This window comes from Tursiops truncatus, chromosome 20 (genome assembly GCF_011762595.2).
Source record: "Tursiops truncatus isolate mTurTru1 chromosome 20, mTurTru1.mat.Y, whole genome shotgun sequence".
NCBI lineage: Eukaryota > Metazoa > Chordata > Mammalia > Artiodactyla > Delphinidae > Tursiops > Tursiops truncatus.
In genome coordinates, this window is record NC_047053.1 from 57,097,382 (window position 1) to 57,111,057 (window position 13,676).

The 13,676-nt window shown below is 44.6% G+C and overlaps 1 protein-coding gene across 25 annotated transcripts in view; it reads right to left on the reverse strand.

The window, feature by feature from the left end:
* Positions 1-1,751: 1,751 nt before the first annotated feature.
* CEP112 (centrosomal protein 112) overlaps positions 1,752-13,676 on the reverse strand; it is a 416,875-nt gene continuing 404,950 nt past the window's right edge. For all 25 annotated transcript variants that reach the window (XM_019938648.3, XM_073796991.1, XM_073796992.1 and 22 more), the window contains 3 exons: positions 6,681-6,782; positions 3,229-3,293; positions 1,752-1,934 (listed from right to left, as the gene is read on the reverse strand). In XM_019938648.3, coding sequence (XP_019794207.2) covers positions 1,931-1,934; positions 3,229-3,293; positions 6,681-6,782 — 171 coding nt within the window. In that variant the 3' untranslated portion in view covers positions 1,752-1,930. The remainder of the gene's footprint in view (positions 1,935-3,228; positions 3,294-6,680; positions 6,783-13,676) is intronic.

Here is a 13,676-nt window from a genome sequence, read left to right on the forward strand (position 1 = left end):
TTCAACATGCCAAGTGCAATCTTTCTTCCTCTTCCTTATCAGAGGACGTTTACAGAAACACCAGTGTCAGCCACCTAGCCCCTACCACACACAATCCAGCTGACCTGTACGACACTCTTCAGAAGGGAAACCGGATCTGGGTGATGTGCAAGGTCCACCCATGTTTGTAATTTCATAACCCTTGAAATAAGGAAACGAAAGAACAGCAGGCAACTTTCAAAACACCTATTTACCCAAAGGCAGCGCACGACGCAACTCACAAGGTGTTTTCACTTCAAGCCGCTAAATAACCTTCCTAATGAAATCTGCTGACCGTCAACCCGTCTGCCACGGTCTGTACAGAAGGGCTTAAAACTAATCACGGGGTCGCAATCGTTCCCTACCGAGTGCTAAATCACAGTCTGAGTACCAACTGTCTTTCCTTGTTAGCTAGTTTTAATAGCATCTGATACAGTTTTGCTTTTTCTCCGAACAGTCTTTAAGCCAGTGCTATCATTTATTTCACATGCAAGGAAAACCCGATCTTTCAGAGGACAGAGACCTACATTCCTGGAGGAGGTGTCGGGTGAACCTTAGCAGGCAGCGTGGTGACCAGGCCGAGACTCGGAGGCCTCTCACTGATGACCAGGCGGTGTTCTTGCTGACCCTGGCCTGGCTGTGGAAGCGGCTGGAAAACCTGCTACTTCCTTATCATCCCACGTCTCAGTTACAGTACAAAAAAGGGTAATTAATCCTTGAGCAGCAAACAACAAAGATGGGCGTGGGAAAGGGAAAAGAATTTGAAAAACGAAGTAAACGTTCTGCCCTGTCCTTTCACAGCAAACCGGGTGATTGCAGCCCTGCGCACGCCCCAGATCTTCCGAGAGCCTCCGAGGGCCTGCGGCATAGGCACCACGGCACAGCCCAGAGAACATGACCATCCGCTGCGGTTCAAGGTTCCCTTGGCAAATCAGCGTCGACCAATCAGCACAGAACTGCTTACTGGCATTCGGGTGGGGACTGAAAACACCCAGCCTTGGGAGCCAACACCAAATTCTCTCCACAAGGAAAACAGGACTGAGCAAAGCTCCTTCTGTCATCACTTGCTGGTGTGCTGAGTATCCTCCCAACACATCTTGACATTTTCAGGCTTCCTTAAGGAGCGTCAATTGATATTATAATTAAACCACAACCACAAAATCAGAGATCAAGCAAGTAACAATAAAACCGGAGCTGCTACATAAAATTCGTACCCTATCCTGCCTCTGGTCCCAGATGAGACTGACAACCAACATGACAAATACCTGGACTGACGTCAGGTGACTCAGTGACTTTTGTTCTAAATAAATGCACTACTTATGGGTTTGATTTCTGACATGACATAGGTATTTCTTCCCGTAGCACAATTTGAGATGGTCAGTATATTCTAGGGAAAGACTGCCATGTCATATTTATTTTAGCAAACGAGGTGCAATTAAAAAGTAGAAATAAAACTGAAAATACAAAGTAATATTTTAATAATATATGAACATGAACACGAAAACAATGTAAGCGTTAAATTTTTATATGATTCTACAAACGTGATTTTGATCAGCTGCAACTGGTAAAATTCTATGTAAAGGCATTAACAAGGCATCGCAAGAAATCATTTCTTTTCCCAATATAAGCAGTTCTCAGTACACACTCAAACGCACACAGATATGGAAATCAGAAATAAAGGAATGTTAAAAAAAATAATGTAGGCAGACGCAAATAAAACCACCCCGTTAGTGTATGAGTGATGCATGTTTTTATGATCTTAATTACATTTAAGTATTAAAAAACGCCATTGATCTCACAATTTACTTTACAACATCCAAATCTTCAAACCTGTGGGAAGAAATCCAAAGCTCTGTCCCGACGGTTAGATCCATCCCACTCTCCTGGGTTTCTCAGGTATGTCACCACGTGGTTACCTGAAGATCAAAAACCCCAAAGTTACAACCTTCTCTCGGTTTAACGGGCACGTCCATAACAAAATATGTTCTAACTCAGGAGGAGCTGGAGAGAGGCTAAAAGGTATATTTGATATCAAAATTTCATCACTGACACCCATAAGGGATCAAGCCCTATCTGTACCAAGAATCTTTTGAAAGGTGAATGAGTCTCAAAGTTTTTACTTTTTGAAAGCTGAAGTATAGCTGATTTACAACGTTGTGTTAGTTTCAGGTGTACAGCAAAGTGATTCAAATATATCTCCGTACATATTTTTTCGATTCTTTTCCATTGTAGGTTATTATAAGATATTGAATATAGTCCCCTGCGCTATAGTCCCCTGGGGTCCTTGTTGTTTATTTTATACATGGTACTGTGTATCCAAAGTTTTTACTTTTAATCCAGTGCCAACTAAATGGTTCAGCCTTTCACTGTACCAAGAGGAGGGCTGTCAGAACAGGTAAATGTGATCTATGTCAGTGACGTCTCTGGGAACCTTTGACTGGAAGGGTCTCCTGCATCCCCGAGGTGTGCGCTCCTGGGGGCACAGTGTTTGCACACCACGGAGCCGTTTATCTATTGATATTTGGGGTTGGTAAACATCTGCTACAGAGCCAAGTGTCCAGGGATGTGGGGCTCTGGAGATGCGGGTGACCACACTGAGGACCACGCCATCTCACTCTCTTAAGAGGAAGACAGTGTCTCCTTAACCCTGCAACTGGGCTTCAAGGCAACGTCCTGTCGTGACTCTGCAGGTGAGCCCGGCCTTGTCAGGCACTGGCGGACCCTCATCTCGTTTGGATGGTACAAGGAGGGGGTCTTCTCCAAGACAGGCTCTTTACGAAAAATAAGTCTTTTTTTTCAAAACTGATATGTTTACGAATTTTTTAAATTAATTAATTAATTTATTTATTTTTGGGTGTGTTGGGTTTTCATTTCTGTGCGAGGGCTTTCTCTAGTTGAGGCAAGCGGGGGCCACTCTTCATCGCGGTGTGCGGGCCTCTCACTGTCGCGGCCTCTCTTGTTGCGGAGCACAGGCTCCAGATGCGCAGGTTCAGTAGTTGTGGCTCACGGGTCCAGTCGCTCCGTGACATGTGGGATCCTCCCAGACCAGGGCTCGAACCCGTGTCCCCTGCATCGGCAGGCAGATTCTCAACCACTGCGCCACTAGGGAAGCCCCAACGCATTTTTAATGAAGATTTTAACACCCAACCGGGAGACCCACAGGTGCAGACAGTACAAACTACTCAGGAGACATTCTGGCCACAACAGTACCTTCTGCACTGGTAGGTCATCAGCTCCTCTTGAAGGATGGATGCCCTCTTTTGCAGAAAGTTAACCTAGAAAAGAGACCTCGTGTGAGAAGAGGTGAAGGTGGCTTACAGGGCGACACTGTGCAGATACAGTGTCTGGTCGGATTTTATTTAAATTCAGACAACTCTCTAGATAAAACGCAGAGGATCTGTTGAATGCTAATGCTGTGGTTTTGTATTTGATCACATCCCATCCCCACTGGCACTCCATCAGAGGCTACAGAACCCAGTTCAAACCCCGCACTGCAGAGCTGTTTGGACCTGGCCCTGGCCCACCTGGGCGCTTCATCTCCTCTCTTCCACCATCACCACCTTCCACCTCGCATCCTTCCTACTCTGCGGCCCTTTGGCCCTTTGCGGCCATCTGCCATCGTCTGCTTGGGAATCCTTGGCCAACTACCTCCTATTCACTGTCCACTGTTGGGTTCAAGGTCACCTCTGCTCCTGAATTCTTCTGCCCCCCCTCCAGCGCTGCCCCTCATCACCTCCTGCCCCAGGCAGCCAGCGGCCCCTCCTCTGTGTTCTCCTGTTCTGTTCTTAGCACTTTTCCAACTGCCTTCTGGTGATCTGTCTTCACGTCTCTCCCTCACACCCGAGAGCTCTCCTGGGGCAGGGATAATGTTGGAGCGTCTCTGTAACCCCAGTTTCTTTTTCAGGGCTGGACATGTAGCTGGCATTCCCTAGCTGTTTCAGGAATGAGTGAGTGAGTGGAAACAACATTACTGCCTACTAGAAACCTTAATCTCTCCGGGGATTCCCTGAGGTTGCAGAGGTAGTATTTTGTCGTGGGAAGAGCCTGCGCTCTGTCTGGAGTTAGGCCAACTGGCGTTCAGCTCCTGACTTGGCCTCCACAGCGCTAGGAAAGGTCCTTTTTCTCTTGATGCCTCATCTGTGAAATGGGGTGAACGACAGCCAGTTCCCAAGGTCATGAGGATGACAGGAAGTGACTAACAGGAACTGCCTAGTCCAGAGATCCTGGCAGGTACCACCCTGTGGCCCCTGCCGCTGAGGGGCTGGGGATGGGGGAAACTGGGCTGTCAAGAAGAGTCTCTTCAGTCAGACCTTCACAGCATGGTTGGATTAGCCTGAAGCATGAATTTCTATACTATTAAAAATACCTGTATCAGGCATGAATTCAAAAGCACTTTCCACAACCCACTGGAAGTAGTTTCCGGACACTTACACTATGGCTTAACGTGACCAGGAGTCAGTGGCATTTGATCACTTTGGAGCTTTACTCTTGTCTCTTTGGTCTGAACTGAAACCATGGCAACGGTCGATTCTGAAACATGGTTATGCAAGACAGGACAGCTGGCAGAGTAGAAACTGTGCTTGGAGAGAGGGAGCACGGCTTTTCTTCTTTTTTTTTTACATCTTTATTGGAGTCTAATTGCTTTACAATGGTGTGTTAGTTTCTGCTGTATAACAAAGTGAACCAGCTACACGTATACATACATCCCCGTATCCCCTCCCTCTTGTGTCTCCCTCCCACCCTCCCTTATCCCACCCCTCTAGGTGGTCACAAAGCACCGAGCTGATCTCCCTGAGCACGGCTTTTCTAAATGGGTACATATCAAAGTGGCCCCGCTGCTTTTCTGACTCTTTACATCACCCTGGTCTGAATTTTATCCAATTAATCCAGTGACCCACAGGACCACTGATAACTTTGACAGATGCAGGGACTACGCTGATCCCACTTCCCTGCCTCCACCGTGCTTTGCCACTGGAATTCCAACAATTTTCAAAAACACAGGCACCTGCGCTCTCAAACTAAGTCTGCTGGCTCTGTGGGCTGCGCCTCTGCACAGCTGCCGATTCTGAGGCCCTCACGCAGCTGGCAGCGCTCTCTTTCTGGGTCAACATCCAGTTTTAGGAGGCTGAGTGGCTTTTATTACAGTGAAATGATGTGAATGATAGCAGAAGCCCTGCAGGTGGATATCAGATTTCTCTTTCTTTTCTTTCTTTTTTTCTTAAAAATACCTGCTCTGAAGGTGCTGGGTCCTACACAGCTGACCCTAAGAAAGCCCTCCTACAAAGTGAATGGGTAAGCCACATCTTGAGGAGAGCCTTCCACGTAAATAAAGACGACCTGATCCTTTGTAAGTTAACACCCTCCTGTCATACTTATTTTTATAGGTAGGAGTGAGCACAGCCAAACTTCTTAGCCTACAGAAGCGATAGCTAACAGTAGCATAAGGGTTGATGTAATGAACTTTTCATTTTCAGATAAGAGACTTCTGCTGAGGGGAACAGAAAAGGCAGGCTAACATCTGCTCCACGTATCTGTCCTATACATTATAAAGAGCTAACGTGAATTTCATCAAACTACAGCATTTGTTTCATTCGTCAATAAATTTCTTGAGGACCTACTCTGTGACAGGCATTGTTCTTGGCACAAAGAGAAAAGAAATCTTTCCCTTGCAGAGCTTTTCCAGGAAAAAAGTATGTTTTAAATTTCTAAGTGTATTAGAAATGGGAATATGTGAACTTCTTCTCATGTTGAGTTAAAACATTTGTTTTTCAAAAAACCAGGAATCTATAAAACTAATGCTATATAAAATATTTACAGCAATATATAAAACTTGTTTTAGAGAAAACTTATGTAGGAAGTTTTTAATTAATATCTAAATTGAAGTCAATTTTATCTCTTATAAACTACTGTACCAAGAACTACACGTTTCAGCAGAAATATCAATATTTAACTGAATTGTTTGAATACCATGTCATTAACCTGCCTCGATCCTAAAATGCATCTTGTTATCTCTGACAATCATATAAAATACACCAGAGTAAAAATGCTTCTAACTTAGCCATGTTTTTTATTTCTCTGCACTTTCACATGATAAGGAGTTAGCAATGTGCTAACTGATGGCATTTTGGGCCTGGAACCAAGAATAAAAGGGTGAGTCTGTGTTGGAATGCAGACTGTAAATAAAAGTAACCATAACTGAGCTTTTCAATTTCAAGGATGCTTTTAAGAAAATCTTATCGAGACAAAGAGTTCTTAAGCTAGTAAGAAAAAATTCTAAAAAACCCCACAAAACAAAAAACAATTCATCCTGGGCACTCGGTTGTTCTGTGACATCACATGGATTTCTGGCATCAGTTCAGAAACAAACATTAATTAAGATATGCACATCATCTAAACCAGGGGTCCCCAGCCCCCCCGGGCCGTGGACCGGTACTGGTCCGCAGCCTGTTAGGAACTGGGCCGCACAGCAGGAGGTGAGCGGCGGGCAAGCTTCCCTGTCGCTCACATTATCACCCGAACCATCCCCCTGCCCCCCGCGCCACCCCCCCGCACCCCCCACCGGCTGTGGAAAAACTGTCTTCCATGAAACCGGTCCCTAGTGCCAAAAAGGTTGGGGACCGCTGATCTAAACCCTTGGAAAATTCCCTGATTCTAGAAATTACCTGTGACTTTAGGGAGGAGATAGTGTCTTCAAGTTCTTGTCTTAGAGATGCTGGCATCAATCCTTTAAATTTTGTTTCATATTCTTGTCGTATGTAAGTTATCTAAAATGAACAAAAAAAGCGTATCTTTTTAACCACAGAAATGATTGTTTTCAATTTAAGAAATCCCAGAATAATGTCCATTCATTACAAAGGTAAGTTTGTTACATGTGGTCAGAAACCAGACAACTGAGATGAAATAAGAGGAAACACAAACTGAACAAGGTGCTCTGTCCTTGTCAATCTGGGAGAGAGAGTCCCTGCACCAGCACTTTATTTCTTTAAAATCCTCGTTGACACAGTTTTTGGCATTGGATAAGGAAAATACCTGTCCTCTCTTCTCCACTCATTATGTACACACGATGCTAATCCTACGTCCTCTTCCTGATCAGGGTGTGGGTTGTGATCATACTAAGCTGTGTGTGAGGACAATTCGTGGTATGTCATCTGTTTGGCTAAGACACTCCCCGCTAACCGTCTAGGTACCTGGGTGCCTGATATCACCATGTGATTATGAAGATGCGAGTGAAGGAAAATCTGCACAGCTGTGTCTCCAAGCCTCCCCATACAGGAAACCAGAGGGCCCTTGTCATCGTGAGCATCTCTGATTCATGAGTTTCCCTCTGCCTCTGGAATACAGCCAGGTCTTGCTCAACTAACTGATGGTCACTGGGCTGGTCAAGGAAAAGCCGGCGGCTCATCCAACTACAAACAGGTAAGGAAGGTGGAAGAAAAGTCTTTGGAGGAATATGCCTCAGCAGGATGAAGAGGTGTGTCTGAGGGGGAGCACGAATGTGAGTGTGTCCGTCTTGGTGCCCTCCTTCAGCTCTGTTTCTTTATTTCTCCTTCTCCTAATCTGAGATGCTATGGAATTCAACACTGTGTTGCATGTGCTGTGTGGGACTTAACTAAATATTAAAGCTGAATTGCAGTGTATCCCACAAATGAGTCATTGGACACACCTGGAAATAAGGTAATGGACTATGAAAATATGTGCCACTGAGTTCAGTTAGACAAGTCTATGGATTTACTGAGGATAATTTAAAATGACTAGCCTTTAATTCCCAAATTTTCTTATACTAAACTAAACTAAGGTGGAAATGTGCTCTAATAGTTTATTACCTACTACAATCCCATGGCAAATGTTCTAGAACACAGTTTTTAAATTTTTAGCAAAGTATTTTTTTCAGGTATGTTACAATCTTGTGATTTATGCCTAAAGGGTAAACAAAAATGATGAAAAATGATCTCTCCCACTGAAGAAATATTTGATTTTTCCCATTTTATCTTCTTGGACGTAAGTCCAATAGTAACATCTGTCAGTTGACTCAAATGAAAGGCAAACACAAAGTAAAACACATGGTTTATAAATCAGACTTTAGGGGCAACCTTTATCAAGGGCTCACAGGCTACTATATATTGAGTATTTTTTTTCTGTCGCTCATCACTGGCTCTGAAATTTTGAGCTACTACTCTTAAAAAGGACTCACGTTTGCTCTATTTTTTGTATCCCTGTTTGTTTAGAATGTCTGCCCTCTGCCTGTCCATTTGAAATATAACTTGTCTGGGTATAAAAATGCTTCTGTCCCACGTTCTTTCTCTCAGAACTTTGGAGGTGTTTCCTCAATGTCTTCTGGCATTGCTATGGTGAAGTCTGAAGTTAGGCTAATTTTTTTTCCATGTTGAATGTGACTTTCTTTCTCTGCTTGGATGTCCATATGATTTTATTTTTCCCTCGATTAGGTAACTTCACTGGGATATGTTTTTGTATTAATGATTCTATATCAATTTTCCTGAGACAATGTGTGTGCTCCTTCTATCTTTTAAAAAAAAAATTTATTTATTTATTTATTTGGTTGCACTGGGTCTTAGTTGCGGCAAGGAGGGCTCCTTAGTTGCGGCATGCGTGTGGGATCTAGTTCCCTGACCAGGGATCGAACCCAGGCCCCCTGCTTTGGGAGCATGGAGTCTTAACCACTGTGCCACCAGGGAAGTCCCTCTTTCTATCTTTATATTCAATTCTTTGAAGAAAAGCTTCTTCTGTTAGAATTGTTTTCTATTATATCAATAGTTACATATATTCATGTTATATATGATTTTTTTTCTATTTGTTCTCTTCTTCAGGAACAGAGATTTTGCATGTGTTGGCTCTTCTTTGACAATCTTCCATATTTACAATCTTCTCTATTATTTTACTTTCTTATCAATTTATATCTGTTTTCTATTTTCATTTTATTTTGTGTGATCACCGTATTTCCTTAGATGTTTTCAGTTATGATTTTCCCATTTTTGTTTCTTCTACTATGGTTTCAATCTCTGTAATCTCTTGATTTTGACTACCTTTCTTCCTAAACTCTGAGAAATCACTTCTCATCTTTGTTGAATTATATCATCTTTAAACACATCTCTCTTCTTCTTCTCTCTCTCCCCACCTTTTTCCTTGACAGAGAGATACGTCAATGTGTTTTGTAAATGCTTTGACATTATGAAGAACTGTTTTGGTTTCAAAGAACTGTAATTTGTCTGAACCTTCTCCTTACTTCTTGGGTAATTTCCCATTAGATCTATGTTCTAATTTGCTTTTTGCTTCCACTCCTTCTTTCTCTCTCTCTTAATCTAGCAAGGCTCTTAACCTCGTTCCTTTTTCTTAAAAAAAATTTAAATTTCATTTTTGAATGGAACCAGCAATTTTCTGAATGCTGAGGTGGGGAGTAAGCTGGGGCAGGCCACAGCTGTGGTTCAGTTTTGCTGTCATCAACACCCTTTGATCAAACCTATTATTTCGTTTGTTCTTGGGGCCCACCTGCTCTTAGTTTTCAGCTATGTTGGAGATCAGGGCCAAGTACTGAAGCTCTTTAGTTAATGTTCATAGCTTCTCTGGACTCTCTTTTTTTCCCACTTCACTTTTCACACCTGATGGTCTCCCTCTACTGGAGGCGAGTCGCAGACAGCAGAAAATTGTGCGTGAGCAAGGTCATTCATTGATCACCACCATCCCTTGCACCACTTTTAAAATTCAGTACGCTATACTCCCCAACTTTTAGAGGATCTTGCTATTTCTACTTTCTGTCTATCCCTTTCTTCTTTGTTTTTATGATTTTGGTGAATCTGAGTGAACTTAAAATGGGCCCTTGGAAAATCCGACATTACCTCTCCTGTGGGTGAGACTATCACTCAGGAAAATATTACTATCCTGAATCCTTAAACCCAAATCCTGAATTTAATCATCATTATACCAAGCAGACGCCTATGACTTTAATAAAGTCATGGAAAACTTTAACCAATCCGTTTTACTCTACTTATGAGGTTAATGACGTTACTACCAGCAAACGTTTATTGAGTACTTTCTATGTGCCGGTTACAATTCTGAGTATTTTAAGAAGTGTTTAATCCCTCTGGCAACCCAATGAGGTAAGCACAAATTTGAACTCAAGCAGTCTGACCCTCCAGCACATATTCTTAGCCACTGTGCTCTGCAGTTTCTCACACAATCTTCCCACATGCTGACGGGTTTCCTTCACAGACACCACCAGCTAGAGCAGTTTCATCCACTGCACAGTTGTGCTCTCCCTAGCGCAACAGGGGCCAGGGGACAGCCTTCCAGACATCCAGCTGATCTTTGCTCTATTTATTTAATTTTTTTAATGACAACAATAACAACAGTGCCAACAACAATTGGTTCCAATATGGTATGTTTTCCCTATACTTTCCCATTGGTTTAAAATTTTAATTTACCAAGCATTTATGATAAGACTAATTTTTAAACATCTGTACAAATGCAGTACACATACTGACCTAAAACAAAAGTTCCGCAAATCCCCCACATAAGCACACATTTTAAAGTCCGACCAGTGAAGGATATATCTAAGTTTGTTCCACAGCAAAAGGAGAAGGAGGAAGGAAAGAATTAGCATATAGTCCTGTATATCACTTTTTTTTTTCTGTTTATCACTTTTGACTCCCGCTACTATTTTTCTGTCCCCACGTCTGTCCCAGGATGTGTTTGAGGGGAAATAATGAGGGAATGATGACATTTGTCTACAGACTAAGTGCAGACTATTAACTGCTAACTGCTAACCGTGCCCCTCTCCCTCCTCCCTGCCTTCCCCCTCTGGCTGTTAACCCGGCAAGAAACAAGGGGAAGTTGAGTTGATCTAAGCAAAGGGTTTGATGGGCATACAAACTAAGGGAGGTCAAAATTGTTTACATGTAAATCTATTTTACTATTAGATTTGAATATTAAATCTTATTCACATACGGTGTCCAACTGTATTAGTGCATGATGTTTATGAAATGCGGAAGAATTCAAAGGTCGTTCTCGCTTGAGTCCTTCTTGGAAGGAATTTCCGTCCCACCTCACCCTTCCCACTGCCCTCGAGAAGCACCGTGTAGAACTATCCGCTATTCCTCGTCCCTCCAGCATCCCACCCAATAGACACAGCTTCCCTCTCTCCACAATGGTTACTTCTCTCTCCATTTCCATCTTCTTTCCTTTAGGAAAGGAAGATTAGGAAACTCAGGACATCACGACAAACAGTGACGCTCCTGTAATGTAAGCCGAGTGGAAGCGGCGTATGTATAACCTGGTACCCACGTGAACAGGGAGGGCTGTGCTTGCCTCTGGCCACAGACCGCCCACCTTTCCCTCGAAGGCACAGCACTGACAGTATTCCCTTTGACTTTAAAAATAGACTATGAAGGGCTTCCCTGGTGGCGCAGTGGTTGGGGGTCCGCCTGCAGATGCAGGGGACGCAGGTTCGTGCCCCGGTCCGGGAAGATCCCACATGCCGCGGAGCGGCTGGGCCCGTGAGCCATGGCCGCTGAGCCTGCGTGTCCGGAGCCTGTGCTCCGCAACGGGCGAGGCCACAGCAGTGAGAGGCCTGCGTACCGCAAAAAAAAAAAAAAAAAAAAAATAGACTGTGAAGACCAAGAACCTCAGACCTGGAGTTCAGCATCACAATGGAGTAAAGCTCACATCCTGTATAATCAGGTAAATACTCATGTGATAAATAGGAGTGTATGAAGTGGACCTGAGCCAAGAGGGTGTCTGCAGAGAAAAATTCAAAGTGGTGTTGAAAAAAAGATCGAACCTTGGAACTCTATCATTTCATTAAAAATATGGAAGGGAGAAGTAACACATGTCTGGTGGCCCTGCATCAATTAGTCATGTCAGGACGTCCAAACTACGGCAAATACGTCAACCTCCTACCGTAAAAACAACGAGGCGGAAGTGAGTAGCTCTGTACAAACAACGTAGGGACGGGGTCGCAAACACACGGTATTTTATCACAGGTGCAAATGCAGCCAATACCAGACTCACTTTCCAAGAGCTGAGCCGCGGGGAGGCCGGTTGCTGAGTCGCCACTGGGAAATCCTGCGGGTTTTCACACGTGTCGGCGGGGTCAGCAGAGTGACAGCGCCTAGTGTTACTTTACAAAGCGCGTTCCAACCAAGCCCCGTGGGGTCAGTTCGGCAGAGCGCCAAGGAACCGTAAGGACTCTTAGAGTTGATGTCACCTCCTAGCTGCCTCTCCACTGGCCCATCCCCGTCCACGGTGCCTCAGTTTGCCCCCAACTACTGCAATGCCCGTATGTTGGTTTTGCTTTTCGAGTCAAATTTGCTCCATCTTTAAAGTGAAAATCAAAATCCTTTACGTGGCCAACGAGGTCCCGCCCAGTTGGCCCTTAAACGTCTCTCACCCCGCGGTCTCCCCAGAGAGTCTCCCCACGTCTGCAACATCAGACAGCTTAGCCTGCTTTGAGTTTATTCACCAAGTGCCCGGGTGCCTGTTCTCACCAGGGCCTTTCTCGTGTTTCTCTGATGGTTCCTTCTTGTCTCATGGGGGGTCGTGCCACTGCCTCCACCTGGACTCGGGATGCTGGCGGGTCCTGCTCTGTGGTGCTCTCAGGGCTGCTGTAGGTCCAGGCACCCAGCCGGGGCAGCTTCCCAAGACCCTGATGTGGCTATGTCTGGGTCGCTGCCTTCCCGCCTTGGAGAAGCCACGGCCCTGGTTACGGGCAGGTGACGGAGGTCCACAGTCTCCACACCAGCCTGGCTTTCCAGCTGCGACCCAGTCTCTTGTCACTCACCAGCAAGAGCCCTTTCTGCATCTCCGTCCCCGGGCCTTTCCTCCCAGCCGCCTCTGCCTGCTGTCGGGCTTGGGATCCCGTCCCGGAGGCTTCAGCTTCACCCACCACTCTGGGGTTCTGATCCGCTTCCAGCCACACACGTGCTCATCACGCTTTCGATACCAAATACATCTTCTGCTTTGTTTGTATTTTACCCATCACCGCCGAGTGTTCGAGGCACAGGGGTGCCCCGTGACATGACCCAGCAGAGCCTTCCTGTACAAGGGCAGACGGCTGCCACCTGCCTTTAACTCAGTACAGTAACGCCTAGGGGTTAAGAGCCCAGACTCTGGAAGAGAAACGTCGGGGACTGAATCTGGGCTGTGCCTCTAAACTGCGTGCCCTGGGAAGGTTAACTTCTCTGTGCTTGCTTCCTTATCAGGAAAATGGGAATGAAAACTTCTCAAGGCTACTGTGAGGACTAGAGGATTCAATACATGTATAATTTTTACAACAGCGGCACTTAGTCAAGTTCAATAAACATCACTACAGCATATAATGGAGGTTACACGTATGTAACGTATTTCACTATATTATTATGCATATAAGTCACGAATTAAATTGAAGTATATATTTCATGTAGCCAATCTTTTAGACTTTCGGCTGATTATCTGCGTGTGTCTGTGCTTAGCCTGAGGGCTCCGTTTGGCCTCTGACTGAGAAAGGACATCATGACCAGAAGCCTCTATGGATTCAGAATCGACTGCAAATGAATCCTCATTGTACAATAGAAATAACCTACATGCGTCTGGAAGCACGACTTATCTGCTTTTGAGCCGTATTATTTAGCCAAGCCACAACAGTGACTGCTGTGTCCACGGGTTTTCTC